The sequence below is a fragment of the Dendronephthya gigantea genome, unplaced genomic scaffold (assembly GCF_004324835.1).
Source record: "Dendronephthya gigantea isolate DGI-Jeju-01 unplaced genomic scaffold, DenGig_1.0 000001F, whole genome shotgun sequence".
In the NCBI taxonomy this organism is placed as follows: domain Eukaryota; kingdom Metazoa; phylum Cnidaria; class Anthozoa; order Malacalcyonacea; family Nephtheidae; genus Dendronephthya; species Dendronephthya gigantea.
Window position 1 is genome coordinate 5,640,079 of NW_021163011.1, and position 20,371 is coordinate 5,660,449.

Genomic DNA, 20,371 nt, shown 5'->3' on the forward strand with positions numbered 1-20,371 from the left:
AGACGGTAGTGGGATTGTTATATTAAATTTGGGGCTTGTGTGAAAATTTAGACCAAAACCCGGTTTGGTCTAAATGTGTAGGCTAGAAATATTGTCAGTGTGATAATAAACCATATACCTGCTTAAAATGTGTACCGTCTTTTCTTAGAATAACTCTTCCGAAAATGCGTTTGGTAGTATTCCTCAAACGTTTCATTCCTCAAACTATTCACGACATTCCTGTTATATAAAACATCGACAGTTGAACTCCGTCCCATAGTGTTTTCTTTTAGTTTAATGTTTTTTTGGCGCTTGGGAGTTTACCGGTAGGCCAATTGTGCCAGAGTATGTTATATGCATATGGATTTTACACGAAAATGAGGTCACGATCTCATCAGACGTGATCCCAAGGACAAGCACATTGACAAGCTGCTAAGCATTTCATGAGTACGAGTGAATAAAAAACGCAACCACACCCAATATTCACGAAATATTCGCTTTCGTCGCTTTCTATGTATAGTCGAACACAAAAGATTGAGTATTTATGAATATTTAGTGTTGTGTTTTTTGGGGACACCCTGTAGACCTTGAGATGGCGCGTGGAACAAAACCCAAACTCGATCCGTTCCTTCCAGGGTGGTCCTTTACCAGAGACCTCTGAAATAATATCAGAGAGAGGTAAACGATAGCATTGCGCCGTGCCCATTAATGAAAGTCTGAACTCTGCCCTCGCATCATTCGGTGTTCCTGATGCCCTCGATACAAACAGCAGGCATGAGAAATACCTAATAATATATAGCCTAGCATTTAGAACATGAGATTGTTGCAAAAAAGTAATTAATGAAAGCCAAAAAGTGTATAATCCAAAATGGAATTGTAATTTATTGTCACTAATTAGTCAACATGCTATGCCCATCGTGTGCAATTGAGTGGCAAAGAATATGTTTTATTATTTTTCATTTCGTTTTTCCTCTTCATCTTCGAATTCTCTTCATCTTCGAATTAGTTGTAGACTATTTGTTGTTATATATGTGGAAATGTCTTCGTTTATCTATTCAATATACGGGATTGACCAATTGCGTTTATTGTATGAGTGAACCACCTGTCGCATATTATAACACACAACATCTGCATTTGTGTCAACATAAGCTTTTAAACATTCATATCTTTCTATTTTCTACGTGTCTCGGGAAAATAATCCGCTGCATCTAATTGTGCTGTGTTTTTCATTTGTCCACGCATACGACGTTCAAAACGGGAAGCGATGAGTTTGTTCAATTTTGCTATAATTTTCATCTTTGCTTCGTTCGGAAGCATTTATGGCGCAGATGAGTAAGTTAGATAATATAATATATTTTTTTATGAAAGCGTCTGCTATATGTATGTGTATATATTTTTCTGTTTTAAACGTTTGAAATTTCTACAGTGAAACTCGCACCGTCGCAAATAATTTAAGCGTGAAACTGGCCAGCGTTCTGAATGAAGCAGTAAACTATTCGACATTGTCCGACATCGTGGTAAGTTTTTTTGCCAGCATTTGTTCATTCAAACCGTTATAAATATATGACGTTTGTATATACGATTGAGAATACATTTTTCATTGCTTCATTATAAACTGTTTGCTAATATGAATTTATTGCAGAAAGATCTTGATGGGAAATCGCTCGCGAAGACGGCAATAGATAAGGATATTAGTAATTTAAAAATGTTATTCAAGAATCGAACATCCACAGCTGAGGTAGGTATTGTTTTAAAATTTTGTTTTCATTATTGCCACATATTGTAAAGCTTTGTACAAAACCATCCATATAATATATATATATTAATAAACCAGAGTTTCCAGAAGTTAGAAACCTTTATATGCACATGCAAAAAGCATTTACTTGGTGACTGAGAACAAAAAATAAATGACAATTTGTTTGAACCTGAAGTGGATTGCAGGAACTTTTGACAGGTGTTTAAAAGGGTCTCCCTCAACCAAGCTAGGAACCAAAAGGCAAAATGTATTTAATCAATTGGGATAATTTTTTGATGAAATACTTTGTAAAAAAGTATTTGCAAGCATACATTTCTCAGATTTAGAAGGTTTTAATTATATGCATATTCTGACTGAACAAGTTATATATCCTTATAAATTCATATACGAAATTAAAGAGGGTGGGCAATTGGAAAATCACTTTCCAAAATATCTTTTAACACCAAAGTTTATATCGCTAAGGCATATCAAAAAGCAATAAAAAAACCTAATGTTTAAAAAGTTTCAGGTATCCAACCAGTGCATTAATTATCTTATAGAAATTGCTAGTGTAGACATCCCATTTTTGCAATGATACATCAGGGTGCTCACCCTAGCTGCCCTAGGGCGCATGCATCTCCAATATACTCATGAATAAAAAGATTTATGTATGGGACTTTCCGACACCACTTTTTTTGAAACCATACACTAGACGCACTCTATAAACCTACTTTGCAAAATTTTTGCAAGACAACTGTTATAACTGAATTATATTAGTTTTCTAACCAACTTAATGATTTTTATTTTAAACAATATGAGAATGTTGGGGGGGCAAGTGGGGAATGGTGGGAGGGAGGCAAGTGAGGACAGCAAAGGATGCATGTGTTTTTTCAAATGGGCTATGTCTGCTATGACTAGGGCGAAGAAAGCGGAATGGCAGGAGTAATAGGAAAGAAGGCTAGTAAAGAATTGTGTGAACCCTCAATTTGATGATAACAACTTGATGACATTGTAAATAGGGCAGGGAATGTGTATATCTTGTTTCTTTCCTCCTGGTCTGACATCTGCCATGAAGAAATACTAATTGTCTTGTCTTATGGCATACTTGCTAGCAAATATCAATGACAATGAATCAAATGATGCATTCTAATTAATGACACTATTGTGTTATTGTGGTATCATCATGTGACATTTCGCTGATTATTGCTTAACAATATTACAAGAAGCAACATACAATTCCATATACTAAATATAATAAATAAATACTCACTAGAGCCATTTTCATCCATTCATGCATGGATCCACATCTTATTCAATTCCCCATTTGTCCACATAGCATTTATAACAAATACTAGCTGTTCATGCAGCATAGTTTTAAAGACTATATAGCTACTCGTTTGTGTTAGTCCAGTAAAATGCAATTGTTTTGGGTATCACTGTCCTCAAGTATACCTTTAGTTTTCGTCATATAGTTTTCGTTGTAGATAGTTAAGTTGCAGATACGATGTAAAATCAGTTTGATTTTTGTTAATTCATAAACCCTTTGCATAAGCCCTTAGATATGGGTCATGTGAGACATATAAATAGGTTGAAGGGGCGACTGGGGCGTTATCAAGTATCAAAAAGGTGCCACGAAACGTCTTTTTGACGCAGAGGATGGCATGAAAACAAAGTATTTTATTATTGTAGGACATGGCAAAATATGCTGAGCTGGTTTACAAAAACCACACTATAAAGACAGATTTAGGCGAAGATGTGAGTATACTAATAGAAATTAGGGACTAAGAATTTGTCTAGCAATTTGTCTAGCAATTGATGTTACTAAGACACCGAAAGTGAAGGCCAACAATCCCATCATCTCAAAAAGCCAGAGGTGTTGAGTAACATTAATGCATGTAGTCTGGTGAATGAATTTGACAATTGCGTATATTGACAATATTGAGTAGACGGTGTCAGGTCGTTTCGTACTCTTGTCATTTCGTACCCATATCCCTGGTCGTTTCGTACTCTAATTGATGGTCGTTTCGTACCCCGATTTTAGTCGTTTCGTACTCAAACGCTATATGACTGCTTTTATTGCAATCAGTTCAGTTTTCATTAAAAGCGTTGATAAAAACCACTTTCTTTGTTGACTTGAAACTCTGTATTGCAACATTTAAGTTTTTCATTCGGCAGTTCAAATTTATCGTTTTGAAAATGGTCCGAAAGTCTACACGCACACTTAAGCGCAAATGGCCATGTGGTACTTGCAGTCTGCAATGCAATGACAATTCGATCTTTTGCGAAGGATGCCGAATGCATGTGGTGCCATTCTTGTTGTGAGAACCTGTCTCCGAGAGATTTAAAAATTTTACAAGACCTAACCGAAGATTATCTGTGTTCGTCTTGTACGCGTGTTGGACTGTTGGCGATGTCTTTGATTTCCAAAACGCGCTCCAAAGTGCGACACGTGTTGGGAGGCTAGAAACGGTGCTGCTAAAGTTGAATGTATTTTGGTCGTCGTGGAATACCGTTCTACAGGCTAATTGAGCTATTTCATAAGGAAGCCTTGCTTGTAGAACTTAACATTCAGTTAGTTTCTGAAGGAAATGTAACCCGGTGTACAAAGATCTTTGTGTCAATAGTTAGTGTTCAGTTGTATAAGTAAAAAATAAACGGACAGATCACGGATATATTTTTCGGCAGTTGAAATGAGCTTAAATAAAATATATTCGTCTTCTTGTTTTTGCAAAGCTAGCTCATTAAGTCCCTCATGTGTAAAGTTCGAAACGACCTTGTCTGGGTACGAAACGACCATGTCTGGGTACGAAACGACCATGTCTGGGTACGAAACGACCAGGCCTGGGTACGAAACGGCAGAAGTACGAAATGACAAGAGTACGAAACGACCATAAACCGAGTAGACAGAGTAGTCGAAAATTACTTGTCCACTACTGACTACAACTGACTACTCGGTACTGGCACTAGTGTCGCTGGGGCCGAATTCCACCATATTAGGCCAAGTTTATTACCACATATTTGATTAAATAACGTTGGTTCGTTTTCTTACAGTACGAGTACTTTAATGCAATGGAAGGGAACGAGTCCATGTTGGGAGAGACCGATGGATTTTCTGTCCGTGTCACTTTGCAAACAAGCGCTGTCCAAACTCCAACTGACCTCTACCAATATAGTATGTTAGAACTCTAGTTCAAATAGCGAAGCATTTGCATGGCATTCGCAATGTTGCTGTGAGATACTCTTTATGTTTAAAGATCTATTGTTTTGTGCACTCAGCTTCAGGCAGGTTTGAAAAGAGATCAAAATCATAGAACAATCGTTTCCCAACATTTTTACTTTTAGGGTATTTTTGCCTGTCTGAACTGGGAATCAAATGCATGTTTTTTAGTTTTCATAAAACTGGCGAAGAATAAGTATAATATGATATATATACAATTTACACTTTACCCACCAAATTTAGCTTTTTCCAATAGTATATTTTTCATGCCAATTATGTGTTCACTTTAGAAAATCTATACTTGGTTTTCTTTGTTTTTGGAAGCACTAATTTTGTTTTGACGTAATTTATTTAGTCAATCTGTCTGACAACCGTGATCTTATCTTTTTCCCTTTATTTAAGCTGTTAAAATTTTGAACTCGATTGACTGGACGAAGGAACTAGATACGAAATTTAAGGAAAATTATAACAATCAAAAGATGAAAGCATGGCAGTATATTGGCTTGTCCAATGGAGTCTATCGCTGGTATCCTGGTACGATCAGTTCTAGTCGATTGTAGTAGACCTATATTCAACAACAAGAAGTCTGTTGCTATTTACGCAAAAACGAGGCTTGTCAAATTTCCCCCCCCCAAAATATATTCACAGAGTATAACGGGTGTATAAAATTATTAAATTTTAGGAACTTCTTGGCGTAATGCCAGTGCGCATTTACAGTATTTCGACGTACGTAAGAGATCATGGTAAGTTTTAGAAACTCTTAGTGTGCGCAAAAAAATTTAAGAGGATTAGATGCGACAGTGACAAACAACGATATCCTCTTCAGGTTATTTGTAAGTGGGACAAGAACTAGAACAATAACCAAAGCAATACATTCAAGATGGCGTCGCGAAAAAGCGTATATATTTCGGACGCGCCGGCAAAATAGAAATGAAAATGTTTTGTCCTTCATCCTAATGCAGCAGACTTTTACGGAAAGTCACCGACATACGTATCTCTAATATAGAATGGTGCTTTTGTATTAAATGAAACCCTCTCTATATTCAGGTATATTGATGGTGCGAGTTCACCAAAAGACATGGTCATTATTCTTGATCTGTAAGTAATTCACGTTGATGACTCGAAAAACTAATTCGTTCATTGTGCATAAAAAATGAAAATGTTTATTATATTCTGTCTGTGTGTTTGTTCGATGTTTACAAGTGTGTTGTGAATAATTAGCCTATATACGTTGTGCTAAATTTATCTGCATGGCCAAGGAAGGGACTGATGGTGCCTTTATAGTGGTTGTACGTGCTGAAGAAGCTATCGTCGAAAGTGCGTATGGAAGAAAGTCGAGTTAATAAAATAGTGTTTTTTCTCAATATTTGTATAATTTAGGAGTGGAAGTGTTATTGGTAACCGATTGTCAATTATGAGATCAGCCGTTGTACAATTACTGGATACTTTGCAAGAAAACGATTTCGTCACCATTGTTTCTGTAAGGGGGTACTCCGATATACAATTGATGTTTTGTATTTATATATTAATGTGCGCGTCAATTCTTCCCGAATGTCGACGACATTCAAGTGTCTGTTATCAAATTAAAAAAAGTTTTTGTTTTTTAGTTCAACAAAAATGCTCGTTATTTAAAGGACTGCTGGAAGCATTTAGTACAAGCCACGGAGAGAAATAAGAAGGTATATATAACAAAAAGAAATTAAGCTTTAAATCTTTATTTCATGTTCAAAGGGATGTGGGGAAAAGTTATTTTTGTGAAGATTTGTATAAAGAGTGAGTTTAAAAGATGGTATAACCATGCATTATGTCTGGCTTGGGCAACCTTTGCGTCCTGCCTGAAAAGCAGCAAAATCGAAACAGCCGATGAATGTCGGCAGACGCAAAGTGAAGGACGAAAGGTTATTCTGTAGTTCCTTATTTTAGGTGTGTTTCATATATATTTTGTCCTTTGTTTGCTGAGTTTTGCATATGTCATTTTAAGATATTAAAAGCTGCAGTGATGGATGATTCTGTCAAGGGAAAAAATGTTGCTAACGTTGACAAAGGGTTTAAACTGGCGTTTACAGCTCTTGAGGTTTGTTGCATGCATATTTTTTGCTATTCAGCAGTGATCCGTTCATCTAGTTCGTCTAAATATTTATGGGCCTTGACGAATAACTGCTATTATTATTAATTATAATAAATGTATGCGAGATGCCGGGAGGAAGAAAAAGTAAATTAAATTCCTCGTTCACACAATTTTTTTTTGCGGAGACAGAACAAATTCAGGAATAACTGTTGTGAAGTTCTAAGAACTGTGTTGTTTATTGTATGTTTGCAGGAGGCACGTGAAATGAAGTCTGGAAGAACTTCGAACTGCACTCAGACAATTGCATTTTTTACCGATGGTGTTGAAGGTGACACAGTTGCTGAAGATGTTTTTGATAAATATAACAGCGAAAAAAAAGTAAGTTGTTTGTACAATAATGCAGTGTACAATATTCATACGAGGGGTTTGTACTGAAGATAAACCAACTATAAGGAGAAGATTCTATATTAACAACTGCAAGGTTTTGGCCTGTCAGTTAGAGATGGAGGTAACCAGGAAAGTTACCATTGTATATTTAGGTTCGAGTGTTCACTTACTTGGTTGGTCGTGAAAACGGAAGTCCTTTTGAAGCAGTAAAGTGGATTGCTTGTAATAACAATGGTAAATCATTGCAATTATCGATTGTGATCATGGCTAGAAGCTGAACATGAGCAAGTGGTGAATTTAAAGAAGAAACATGTATGCTCGCGTTTGATTCATCTCTTTTATTCCCTTTCAGGGTTTTTTTACAGGATTGAAACGTTGAGTGATGTTCGTGAAAACATTGTGGTAAGCAAATAATTATCCTCGTGTTGCACAGATTTCTTCAGTGGGATGTTTTTTTTCCTGCAAGGATTTGATTGAAATGACTTATTATATTCAAGTGTCAATGTAATGATCTATGTGGATGTACTATATAAAGTATAAATATCGAGGTGACTATTGATTTTCCTGCATTCTTATTGGTCAAGATTCACTTTCTCTGAAGCATGAATATTGGCTTGAGCATGAATATTGGCTTGTAACCACCTCGCCTATATATATATACATACATATACATATTTACAAATGAGTATTATTATAGATAACGTAAACGCTTAGATGACGATAACATTGATTATTCTTTCATTTCTTTGGTTTATTTTTCATTGACTTACGTCTACTCTTTTTTTGTTAGAAATACGTGACAGTTTTAAGTCGTTCAAGAGATGAGAAGGCCAAATGGACACCAATGTATTCGGACGCTCAGGTTTGTTGCCTCTGTTATTTTTATCAGTACTGACTTCAGGAATTTATAGATAAGGCTTTCTGGCTTTTACACCAAGGTGCGTTACCCAGGGTATATAGGAAGCGACCCTCGTAAGCATATATACTCGTTCATGCAGCATCTGGGTCCAAGGTTTATATGGTTTATTTTTTCCCCAACGTTCATACATATGTTATATTTTACAATGTTTTATTTTATTATATAGGGACTTGGTATGACGTCGGCTCTTGTACTTCCTATTTTTGATCAGAGAAAGGTAGGCATAATCCTAAAAAACCTAAAAGTGAGTTTATGAAATCATTGATTTAAAACTTGCTCATGCCTAATAAATGTTACAAATTTATTAATAAATCAACTACTATAGTTGCACTTTTTACATAAAAGCATTAACGGCGCAAACAAAATTATGTTAATTGAAACATTTTTTCATTCCCAGTTATAATTCATTTATTTTTAATAATGTTCTGTTTATGTTCATTCATTTTTTAAACACTTCATTTTAATTTCATTACATGTACTTCATCCCTAGAAACTTGTTGGTGTGCTTGGCTCTGATGTTCGTTTAGATGAGATTTTAGCCATGTTTCCGGAGCCACATGTGAGAATTATTTCTGAGTTATTATTTTTTGAGTTATATTTGCGCAAGTTTCGCATCACCAGAAGTCAGTTGTATCGTGGTTGTCATAAAAGACTGTAGTTAAGGACAGAATTGGCCAATCAAAGTTGTGTATTTCTGAGTTAACTATAGGATTTAACTATGCAAAATGTAAGGGGTTTTTTTTAAAGGGTCTTAATTCCGAGTGGAATTATACACAACTCAAGCCAGGAACAGTTGAAAAAAGTCCTCCGATAGAAATCGACTGGAATCAACCTGTCCCTGGCTTGAATTGAGTTGTGTATGTTTCCACCCGAAGTTAAGGCCGTTTAAAAAACCCCTACATCGGGTGAAGTGCCACAAAATCATAACTGATTTTCCCTCACCTATGCAAAATGTAGTTAAAGAGTTTCATACAACCGGCCCCAGGAGACTCCCAACTCGTTCCCAACCTATCGACGTAAGGCACACAACTTTGTTAATTAATAAACAAAATACTTTAATTTTAAACTTTGTATAGCTGGGTGCTGGCGGTTATCCATTTGCAATAACTAACAATGGATTGGTTTTCTTCCATCCACTATTAAATAAAGAGGTACGATGTAGATAAGAAACAACTTTATTATAATACGTTAACGTTCAGTTATATATTGATCATGCAAAGTTTCAAATGACACAACAAAAAAGTGACGTTAACCTGAGAATCAGGTCTCAGACCTTTATATTTCTGGCCTTCCATTCCTGTTTGGCGTACTGATGTATTCATCATAACAATATTTCTGTTTAAATAGGAGGAAACCACATTGAAGGATCGTATCAGTGTTTACTTATCTGAGGTCATGCCCCACTTTGATGATCCCGACAGAGATCAGAAGGTAAGTGGGCGACTATATATATGTGAAAAATATGGGAAAATTTTGATTAGAGGTCATTTATGTTTCGGATTGTTGAAGATATCTACAGTTTTGAACAGCCGTACTGAGTCGTACATTACACTCAAAAGAGTGTAATACTGATCCCCCCGGGAAATAAACTTTTTCAGAACGGTAATTACGTGACAACATTTTAACATCACAAGGTTTTAGATTTAGAACCACCTTAAATGAAATGGATTTCAAGTTTTACTCTCACGAGCTACGTGCGAAGATGCAAAACATCCTTCTTCAACACATGTATGAAATAAAATTTTTATTTTGACCAAGAAATGTGGTAATAAGCCATGACACGAGAACGAGGCTGAGGGGCCAAGACCGCGAGCCTCGTTCCCGCGTTATGGCTTATTCCATACTTATTAGTAAAAATTAAAAATTATTTTTCATGCACGGGTTATAGAATGATGTTTTGCATCTTTGCACATAGCTTAATGTGAAAGTAAAACATGAAATCCATCTCATTTACAGTGGTTCTAAGTTTAAAACGACAATGTTGTAACGTAATTACCGAAAAGGTCTATTAGGTGAATTTTTTATTAAACTTGACAACGCTGAAATCAACGTTCACTAATCCTATTTTGTAAAGCAAGTTGAGTATTTACTTGTTATTTCTTGATGGCTTTATAATTCCGTTGAGGTGCAACAGGAACTAATCTTGCTGTTGATCTTAATTAAGCTTGCGAAAGAGATGATAGACGGAAAGAAAAACGACTTGGGGTATTCAAGATCTCTTGTCTTGGCGAAGTATGATGATAAGGTATAAAATGCTTCGTGGAGCCGGATATTTCTCAATTTTCCAATAATATTTTTTGTTGGAAACAGAAAACTTCCCAAACAGAAACATTCAAAACAGAAAAAAATCATGTTAGAGATCTATATGATGTATGATGTATGTGTGTACTGTGTACATTCGCAAAGGATCATTTGTGTTGACTTGCAGGGATTTTGGGCAAGTGAAATGGAAAGTTTTTACCTTTTTTAGTTTCGTATTGTAAAAAGAAAATTGAATTATTCATACGAACACATCAGCGGCACCTCCTTCAGGTATATAAACTAGCACCTCGTTCAGGTATATATATAGCACCTCGTTCAGGTATATAAAGTAGCACCTCGTTCAGGTATATAAAGTAGCACCTCGTTCAGGTATATAAAGTAGCACCTCGTTCAGGTATATAAAGTAGCACCTCGTTCAGGTATATAAAGTAGCACCTCGTTCAGGTATATAAAGTAGCACCTCGTTCAGGTATATATATCGTTCAGGTATATAAAGTAGCACCTCGTTCAGGTATATATATCGTTCAGGTATATAAAGTAGCACCTCGTTCAGGTATATAAAGTAGGACCTCGTTCAGGTATATATATCGTTCAGGTATATAAAGTAGCACCTCGTTCAGGTATATATATATAGCACCTCGTTCAGGTATATAAAGTAGCACCTCGTTCAGGTATATATATATAGCACCTCGTTCAGGTATATAAAGTAGCACCTCGTTCAGGTATATCGTTCAGGTATATAAAGTAGCACCTCGTTCAGGTATATATATATATATATAATATATATATATATATAATATATATATATATATATATAATATATTATTTTTTTTTTTTTTGTTGAGCGACAAAGTCAAGACGAGTCAGAGGTCGGTTGTAGCTATGAAAGCCGGATAGCGCTATATCCACCGGATAGTGATTTTTTCAACCCTTCTAAAAATGCTTGAATCGCAATAAAATTTCAGCTTTGTAAATTGTAACCAACTATTGTTAAAGAGAATCCTCAATTTAGAAATACTAAGATTTAATCAAAGTTATACCCAACAACGCGCGATTTTAAAGCGATTGAAAAAATCACTATCCGGTGATTAGCGCTATCCGGCTTTCATACAACCGGCCCCATGTTAATATTCGGCGGGAATCACCTGGAGTCCCTGAAACTACCTAGCTGTTAATATGCATTCATTAGAGCAAAATGAGGACAAATTGCATTCAACCGTAACTTTAAATATCTTGACATAATATGAATATTTATTTACTGCCAGTCTATGTGGTTCATGTTATTTGATCAGTTGGCGAGACTATAGGGAGATCCACTTATTTAGGAAGCTTACTTATTTCTAGTGCCTCTCTCCCTGGCCTGTTCTGAAAAGAATTATTCTTCTAAAACACGGTCTTTTAGAATACGGCCATAGTATATATTAATGAATTGTATTTCAAAATGAATTCTTATTGTAGTGTTGGTATAGCTATGACAGACTATGGATCTTCTGTAATCAGTGCACCACAAAGAAAGAACCAATATGAAAAAGGTAGTTAGTTACACATGTTTTTCATACAAAAACATAGTCCTGCATGAATAGGTTGTGTTGAACACTGTGCACCATAGCTGTTTCAGCCACCTGATGACCTCGATAAAAATAGGAGATTTGATAACAACAAGGATATGAGTAGATTTAGATTAGCACTATTATTTACACTGACAAATGTCAAGTGTATATAATTGTGCCTATATTCCCGCCTATATTCCCGCCTATATAGAAGGTGGGATGTTGCCATATATTAAACCACATTTTCATCTACTATAGCAAATTATTAAAGCTAGGGAGTGGAGTTCGTTTCGTTTTTCCATGTCTAGATATTAAGAAAGCGTCCGAAGCTTTACAACAAGCAGGAATTAATATTTCAGTTGGAAAAAACTGGTGAGTTTCTGAAAAACGTGTTCCATACTATACCATCGGTTGATAAAAGATAGTCTTATTGTTGTTTTTTGATGTGTGTATGCGTCACTATATATGCGATAATTGTAGCTACTTTCGGCGCGGGAAAAAAGTGAACGAAACTTTTCTCTTGCATGACAGTCATGCATAAATAATTATACTATGGCTTGGCTTTTACTTTGAATGATGTGCTATAATAGGTCGTCACGTAACTTATCTTTTTGTTGTACTCTTTGTGTTCCTTAACTTTTTTATGCACTCGCGTTTTTGCCTGGTTTATTTAGTATAAAGTTTTGAAAAAAACAATTTCATCAGTTTCATGCATCTGATAATTTCAGGCCTTATTGCTCTGGACAAATAAACAACTGGACAGAGTTAAAAAACAGCCTGGAAAAGTCTGGTAAGACACAGGACTATACAGTTGCTTTGCATGTTATGAAGAAAAACCCAATGAGACATATAGTGTTGTCTTAATGAGAGGGTTTAGTTGTCACTATTGCTACACAGAGCAAGATATTAAAGTATTTTACCCTGGGAGAGATAGGATAAATCATTTGAAAGAAACCTGTACATATATGATAGGACATTTGACGTCCTTATTTACATTGCTAAGTCATAAAAAGTGTGTATATTGTGTTTTTAAAAAAAAATATAGAATGCGAAAAGAATACTGACTTGATCGACCATGTTATTTTCGACATCACTGAGCTTGGCCTTGGGTCTGCTTGGAAGCCAGGGGAAATAAGGTACAAATATTTTCTTGCAAAGAAATCTGAACTTGAAATGTGTATAGTGTACCTCCATTAAAACCCAAGCCTAGTTAGAATAGAATGGTACGAAATTATCGTTTAAATGATTGCAGGTCAGAATTTGAAATCTTGTCATTGTTAAAACATGGTTATTTTTTATTTTTTATTCGAGCGGGAGAAGCATTTGCAGAAATAATTTAATTTTAGTCCTTGTTATTTCAGATTTCCTAAGATTTTCTCCTTACCTTTTTATAGTTCAGATAGGATTAAGGCTATTTTCATTGGAACAACATCAGGATTGACATTTTACAAGTAAGCTATGCATCCTCCACTATGATCTTGATTTTGATCATTGTTAAGACTTGTTCTCATATGTCACGGTGTCACCGACAGTCGGCGATGTATTGTTTGTGGTCGGTAACAAAAGACTTCATTCAACAGTATAAACACCGACAGTATATAGCCATCGCTGACCGTCGATGATTAAAAGATACTCTCTTTGTGAGCTACACAATTATAGAAGTACACTCTTGTACTATTGTACTATTACACCCTGTATTCGAACCAGGCCTTAATACCTTGCTGCTGTTGTAAAGACACACATTTAGTATTAGTTTCGAGGTGATTATTGATTTTCCTGCATTCTAATTGGTCAAAATTCGCTGTCTCTGAAGTGATACTCACTGGTCAGTGACGATAGCTTTTTGTTGTTGTTTTTCAAAGAAGAAATTTGAAGTCATTATAAATTTTTATGAATTATGTTGATTATTATTTTTAAACCCCTCGAAATTTATACTAAAACAATTAGTCGCCTCTGGCTCGGTGATTACAAGCCTATATTCACTTCGCCTTCGGCTCAGGCTTGTAAACGCCTCGCTTTCGACGACTAAATGTTAAATATTGACCGAAGCAAAACGTAATAACGTTCATTGTGTAAAAAAATAATGTCAATGTCTTTCATCTTTATTTTTCTAGATCAGAAAACACAACGTTTAGTACATCCATAAAACAGGAATATTTTGAGAGGGCCGCTGATAGTTGGAAAACTCAACCTATAATTTTTTCCGCGCCTAGTACAAATGAAGGTAAAGTAATTTAGATTCGTGAAATTTGCACTGGAATCAGATGTGCCTCGACTGGGACGGACCCGAAAATGGATGCGATAAGTTTAAAGATGTGCTATTACTTGTCATTAATACCCCCCCCCCCAATATATAGTTAACGCCAGACTTACTCCTGGCTCTGAATTGAAATAATCTCTGCCTAAAATGGAACACGCGTGTTTATACTAGGTTTATATACTAGCTTTGTATATATTATAAATGTGTTACAATACTTGTTTTGTTGTAGTGCACGCTAGTAAAGCTGTGGTTGCTAAAAAAGGAAACGTACTTTGGGGAGGTAAACATTTACTGAATATTTGTATCCAAGGCATGTCAATAGGACCAACACCCAAGGGCGTTATCAGTTCTTTTATATACGTAATGCATGGGTATAATAAAAACGGCAGTGAATGTCATGTTTTTTCGACTTTTTGTGCCGTTCTAGTCACTGGAATTCACATGGAATCGTCTTATTTAAAAAGAATTCTTAAAGATACACACAATGAGGTATATCCAGTGCATATTAATTCGCTCTCATTGGAATCATTCTATAGTTAGGAGTAACTCATTAATATCTACTTGGTATTTCTTAATTCTTATAGTGTGAAGGCGATGAGGTAAATAGACTCGATTTTATTTTATTGCATGAAATGATGATTGCAAAAATGCAGGAAATATACGGTATTATTGTGTTTGTAAAAATATATTTTTTGCATAGAACATTAACTAAATGTTGATATAAGGTGTTTTATGAGAAGGAAGGTAAACATACCCTCTTTTCAAGTGAATTGCAAAACTCGATGCTATAATTAGATTATATCTTTTTGTAGGATATATTTTGTTATCTATTGGATGAGAATGGCTACATCGTCTCGTCGAAGGAAGAGAACAAGGTAGGATCAATACTATTCACAAAATAATATTAGAGGAATATGTCACCTTTATACTGTGCCTAATTTACTCATGTAAATTTATAATGAATGCAATTAGCTATAACGAATTTGGTAAGGTTTAAAAAAGATATCCTGAAGGACATATATACCTAAACTGCTACCCCCGTCAATTGCCATTGTTATTAGTATTTGACTCTTGGTTTCATACTTAGTTGAGATCCGGTTTTATTTTATGCCTGCATGGACACATTGCCGGACAATAACTAACAATTGGGGGTCAACCTTAATTGCTTCGACCCTTATGCTGAACAGCAGTGAGCAAATGATACGAAATTGCGTATATTTGCAACGAAGCACAAAGCCAACACATACAACGAACAATTAACTCTCTCCAATTTACTGTGTCTCGATTTCGAGATGACCCCCACTGGAATTATGACGTCACATGAAACCCAAGAATACGTGTAAGGTATTCGAAATTGTGAATATGGCAGCTCGTATTAAACTTAGCTAAGTACGCATATCCTTTAAGCTATTAGTTTTGTCAAAATGAGTTGCTTATAAATCTCATCATTGGAAATGTTTGTAACGTGGATATATAGCAGTGGCGTCGCCAGCTTGATAAGTGGGGGGGGGACTTATTCATATATTCGTGTTTTACATTACTCATTTCTTTTCAAATTGATTGTTTTAACGGTCTGTGAACATGAATATATGAATATGTCCACCCCACTTATCGATGCTGGCGACGCCACTGGGATATACAGGGTGAGTCAAAAAAAAGTGACACCTTTGAAATTCAAATTAGCTGCGAACTTATGACTGGAATATGACAATTCCCATGTACAATCAACAAAAACGATTTGATAAAACTATTCTTTTGTATTTACAGAGCTTAGAATGCATTTTAACTCCCAATGGGAACAAACTTTATGTTTTAGGTTAATTAATATGATATGCTTCGTATACCCATGAAATATTTTAGGCAACTTCTGTCACATTACAGCCGCTATACGGCTAATTTGAATTTCAAAGGTGTCACTTTTTTTGACTCACCCTGTAGTTGGTGCAATTTTTCTTCTTGTTAAAAGCACAAAATCATAGTGAAAATGACCAACAATTTGATTTCGTTGTTTGATATGAGTGTATTGTTTTTACACCTTGCAGAATGGTCAATTCTTCGGTGAACATGAAGGATATGTTATGGAAGATTTGATTGATAAGAAAGTTTACCAAAAGTAAGATGACCATTAAACTCCACAGGTTGAGTTGTTATTGGAATTCTAGCGATAAAAAGTCTTTCAATTAACAGGGACTGAACCCAGTGCGGGGTATATATGTGCATTTGGGGTGAGTGCTGACCAGCTGCTGGTCATGTGGTCCCCAACTACAAGCACTACACATAAGCACAAGTTACAATGTCATTCGTTTTATGCATCGTGTTTGATGAAAAATAGCAAAACCTTGGGAAAATATACAGCTAGTTTGTCGTTCAATAATAGGTACAACTTCACCGATGTACAAGCAACATGTAAAAAAAGTTCTGAAGATTCGAGTAGCTCTGTTAGACTCTTGGATGTAAGTCTTTAATGTATACCTTAATTATACAATTAAACATGATGTCTGACGCTGAAATCACCATTGAAGGAGACTGCTTCGGTGTAAGGAAACTCAAAACCTGACAATTTGACTAAGTCAAAGACGGCAGTTCCAACGATCGTCAGTTGTGTAATCAGCTCTTTCGCATCTTAAAATTGATTGTTTCTATTTTATTTTTAGCCGATATTCTCACTTGTTAACTATGCCAAATGGTGGACTCAGACAATGGCATTGTGAGTGCATGACGTGTTTGAATTGATTCACTAGAATATATAGTCACTATAGCATAAGGAAAACACAGTATAGACGCACTCAAGTTAGAAACCTTTTAAGTTTGTATCTCCACGCATTGCATTGCTCACGATTGGCCAATCAACACGCTGAACTGGCTTGCAATATAGGGTGCTTAGTGGTGGTGGGTGGCAAAAGAGACAATTTATCCTAAAAATACGACGGAGTGGTTGGAAGTATATTTTCCCTTTTTCCAAAATAATAAAGATAAAAAAATTAACTTCTAGGATTTTGATATCGTTGAAAATATCATCACCAAAACGAGGAAAATCTCCTCTAATTTACCCCGAGATTTCAAAATTTTTCGGGGGGCAGTATCCTCCAAACCTCCTAGAGTAGATTTCAAAAATTATTTAACAGATTAATCTGTTATTTTTGTATTTTAGAAGTTTGATTCAATACAGCCTTTATACTGCTATGACTGGGACAAATCAAGGTACGACATCGATACATTGCGTGTCAGGCAGGGTGGGGGGTGGAGGGGCAAGGTGCCAGCTGCCCCAAAAGTCACTTTCTATAACAGTGCATGCATGTCTATAACTGAGGTGTGATGGACTGTTGTAAGTCGTCATTTTCCTTTGTAGTTAACTTTCAAACTCGGGATAATGTTGTTTCCATTCCTCCTCATTGTAGGTAAAGCAGAAGACGAAGAAGAAGACAAAACATATGCTTGCTTTAAGAATATCGATTTGTATTTTCGTGAAACTGGAAGTAAAGACGACGCCGAAAACAGTGAGTATATTCAGGCTGTAAATCTCTATACGAGTTAATTGAAACAGGATTTTGTGAGAAACTAGAGCTCCATTTGACTTTTTAGGCTCACTTCCGGCCGACCACGGCTGTCAAAGGTAAATTTAAAACGATATCTCGATAAGATATCAATTTGTCGTCTGATGTAAAGTTGATATATAGAAACAATATTAAACAAAATCTTGCTCATATATCTGTAGGTCTTACACGTCGTCTGGTGTTGACAATACAAATTTATTGTTGGTTATTGTCAATGTTAAAAACAGTTCCTTTTGCGCGAGCAAAACAAAACAGATGGTTATCTCGCAAGAAAATATCCTTTTCTTGTTAATCTTATAGAAACTAGAAAGGAGCTTTAGATTGTAAGCAGGTACCCTGAATTCTGTCACTCTCACAAGAACTATCGCAAAATCATGTGTCAATATCTTTGCAGTATATATAAAACTTGTGTAGATCGTGTTTTAATATCCAGCTACGCAATTAGACGTACTATTGTACCATGCATATAGTACTAATTTTTGTAGTTAATTCGCTTGCCGTATCGGTCATTAAAATTTTTGTTTTCAGAAATTAAAAGCACGGCCGGACAGTGAGGACGGTCGAGTAAAGGGGAAATATTCGAAATATTTTTAATATTAGCCAATAAAATTCAGATAATTTGTTGTTGGTCTTAACCATAATTACTTGAAATTGAAGCATCGTGTGACTTAGCTGACCATCACCGAGCTCCGGCTGAGAGCCTCGGTTCCTGTGCTCCGAAAAAAAGGGTGAGTATTAGTATTATAGCAATCAGGACCAAGTTTTTAAATTTTAAGGGTATATTTGGCAAACAACTGGTGGAACAAAATAGGAATTCCAATTATGGCCGCCCAGACACACGCATGCCCAGCGCATGGGTCACCCTTCCAAGAATTCATTGAACTCTGTAGCAATTTCCCGCATTAAAAATTCAAATCTGTTTGTGCCAACTATACTTGTATTTCTGGCAAAAATAAGGAAACACAAAAGAGAATGCAAAGCCTTATCGCTACACGCGTATCTATAAACAAAACGCACACGTGGCTAGGAGCGATGGTCAAAAGGCCGTTCAACATGAGATGAACCTCTCTCTATATAGTGTTAATCGGGTCATTTTTTGAATCTCGCTTTCGAATTTAGGAGTCAAATGAGTGCAGTTCTGGCAAAGCGTTGATACCTTCTACTGTTCTTCTTGTTCTCGTGCAATTCGTGATGCTGTTGAGGAAATGAAATTCATCAATTAGAAAAGGGAAAAGTAGAAATGGAATCATTTGCGTAAAAGTTCCCTTTTGTTTATTTAAAACACTAATATAATAATTGTACAGTTTTACTATTTATTTAGAAGTATAGAGTGTAAATAGATACCGGAGTTTAGTGCACTATTATTGCATGGGTATTGGCTACTGCTCATCGCATGTCTAATGAGTGTATTGAGGAGCCATTTTGTAAGACTAAAATGTAGCGAAACATTTGCGATTGTATAGTTTAATCAGTTATCTGAGTCTATTTATGATGGACGCTATCAGATGTTTAAGATTTTGATACGGTTTCACAAGATGTTTGTCTAGTGGTGCTATAAACCGTTCTTCATTGTTCTATATTATTGTCAATTATTGTTTAAATATTTAATTTGTTCTTTATATCGCATCGTCATTCACAGGGTCGTACCATAGCTCTCCAGGTGGGGGAGGGGTGTTTGCCGAGAATATGTCCAAATGCGCTCAAATAATTTCGCGACTGGCATATCAAAGTATATCAAAGTCATTGAATAGAACTTGGCATTGGCAATTCTTCCCCCTATACCCCCGTGGGTACGGCCCTGCATGATTATTTGAGCAAACGATTTTTTATTATGCAAGGTTACCTAATTTAACCAAATATTTATCTAATTAGGATGCTTAGAATGTTCCACTAATAGAATTTTATAGCAATTAAATTTAATAACTTATTTGTCTGCACTTTTATCATGAGGGTGTATTCTTGTTTGCTTTGCCAAAAAGGTGTTCACGTTACCTATTTAATTTCTTTTCTTATAATGAACAGACTCAGCTAAGTGGAAAAGTACATTGTGTTCATGCATCCATGGTTAAAGAATAAATAACGGCCTTCAATTCCTCTGTTGTAAACAAAGTCAAAGAAAACAATGGTTGTGTTAATAATATTTGGCTGATTAATTTAGAGATATACCAGCGCTGTTCGAGGCTGTGAGTGTTATTCACTTTTTTGGGCGGTCGTCCTCGTCCCTGCAACAGGTTTAAGCGACTTGTCACTTTGTTGAACGAACCTTTAAAGAATAATAACAAGAGAGGAACTTCGTTTACAATATGAATCAGTAAATGGCTTTACAACACTGTAATATGTTATAATCCACAAAGATGGAAAATCCATTACATGAAATGTATAGTCCGGCTTGACAAGCTCCAAGCGAACATTCAAGCTTACATGTCTCAGTTCTCACAGG

At 35.7% G+C, this 20,371-nt stretch overlaps 1 protein-coding gene across 1 annotated transcript; it reads left to right on the forward strand.

Annotated features, from left to right (window-relative positions):
* Nucleotides 1-999: 999 nt before the first annotated feature.
* On the forward strand, nucleotides 1,000-19,863 carry LOC114524865 (voltage-dependent calcium channel subunit alpha-2/delta-3-like). The gene is made up of 40 exons (XM_028546073.1): nucleotides 1,000-1,311; nucleotides 1,406-1,496; nucleotides 1,622-1,717; nucleotides 3,404-3,469; nucleotides 4,766-4,886; nucleotides 5,334-5,465; nucleotides 5,614-5,674; nucleotides 5,979-6,029; nucleotides 6,312-6,411; nucleotides 6,539-6,610; nucleotides 6,913-7,005; nucleotides 7,252-7,377; nucleotides 7,539-7,620; nucleotides 7,739-7,788; nucleotides 8,177-8,248; nucleotides 8,472-8,522; nucleotides 8,796-8,864; nucleotides 9,382-9,456; nucleotides 9,653-9,736; nucleotides 10,470-10,550; nucleotides 10,776-10,837; nucleotides 12,026-12,099; nucleotides 12,426-12,489; nucleotides 12,846-12,907; nucleotides 13,163-13,253; nucleotides 13,512-13,568; nucleotides 14,232-14,341; nucleotides 14,607-14,657; nucleotides 14,805-14,866; nucleotides 14,962-14,976; nucleotides 15,190-15,252; nucleotides 16,420-16,490; nucleotides 16,755-16,830; nucleotides 17,032-17,084; nucleotides 17,529-17,578; nucleotides 17,776-17,874; nucleotides 17,960-17,990; nucleotides 18,093-18,205; nucleotides 18,577-18,659; nucleotides 19,051-19,863. Exons 1-40 carry the CDS (start codon nucleotides 1,244-1,246, stop codon nucleotides 19,138-19,140), a joined length of 3,018 nt encoding a protein of 1,005 aa, XP_028401874.1. The 5' UTR covers nucleotides 1,000-1,243; the 3' UTR covers nucleotides 19,141-19,863.
* Nucleotides 19,864-20,371: the final 508 nt, after the last annotated feature.

Bases quoted from the DNA above. Each gene is read 5' to 3' on its own strand.
- LOC114524865 (XM_028546073.1), top strand. From the start codon at position 1,244: ATGAGTTTGTTCAATTTTGCTATAATTTTCATCTTTGCTTCGTTCGGA. The intron at 7,789-8,176 runs GTAAGCAAATAA...TTTTTTTGTTAG, and splicing joins ATGTTCGTGAAAACATTGTG to AAATACGTGACAGTTTTAAG. The intron at 10,551-10,775 runs GTATAAAATGCT...TACCTTTTTTAG, and splicing joins TGGCGAAGTATGATGATAAG to TTTCGTATTGTAAAAAGAAA.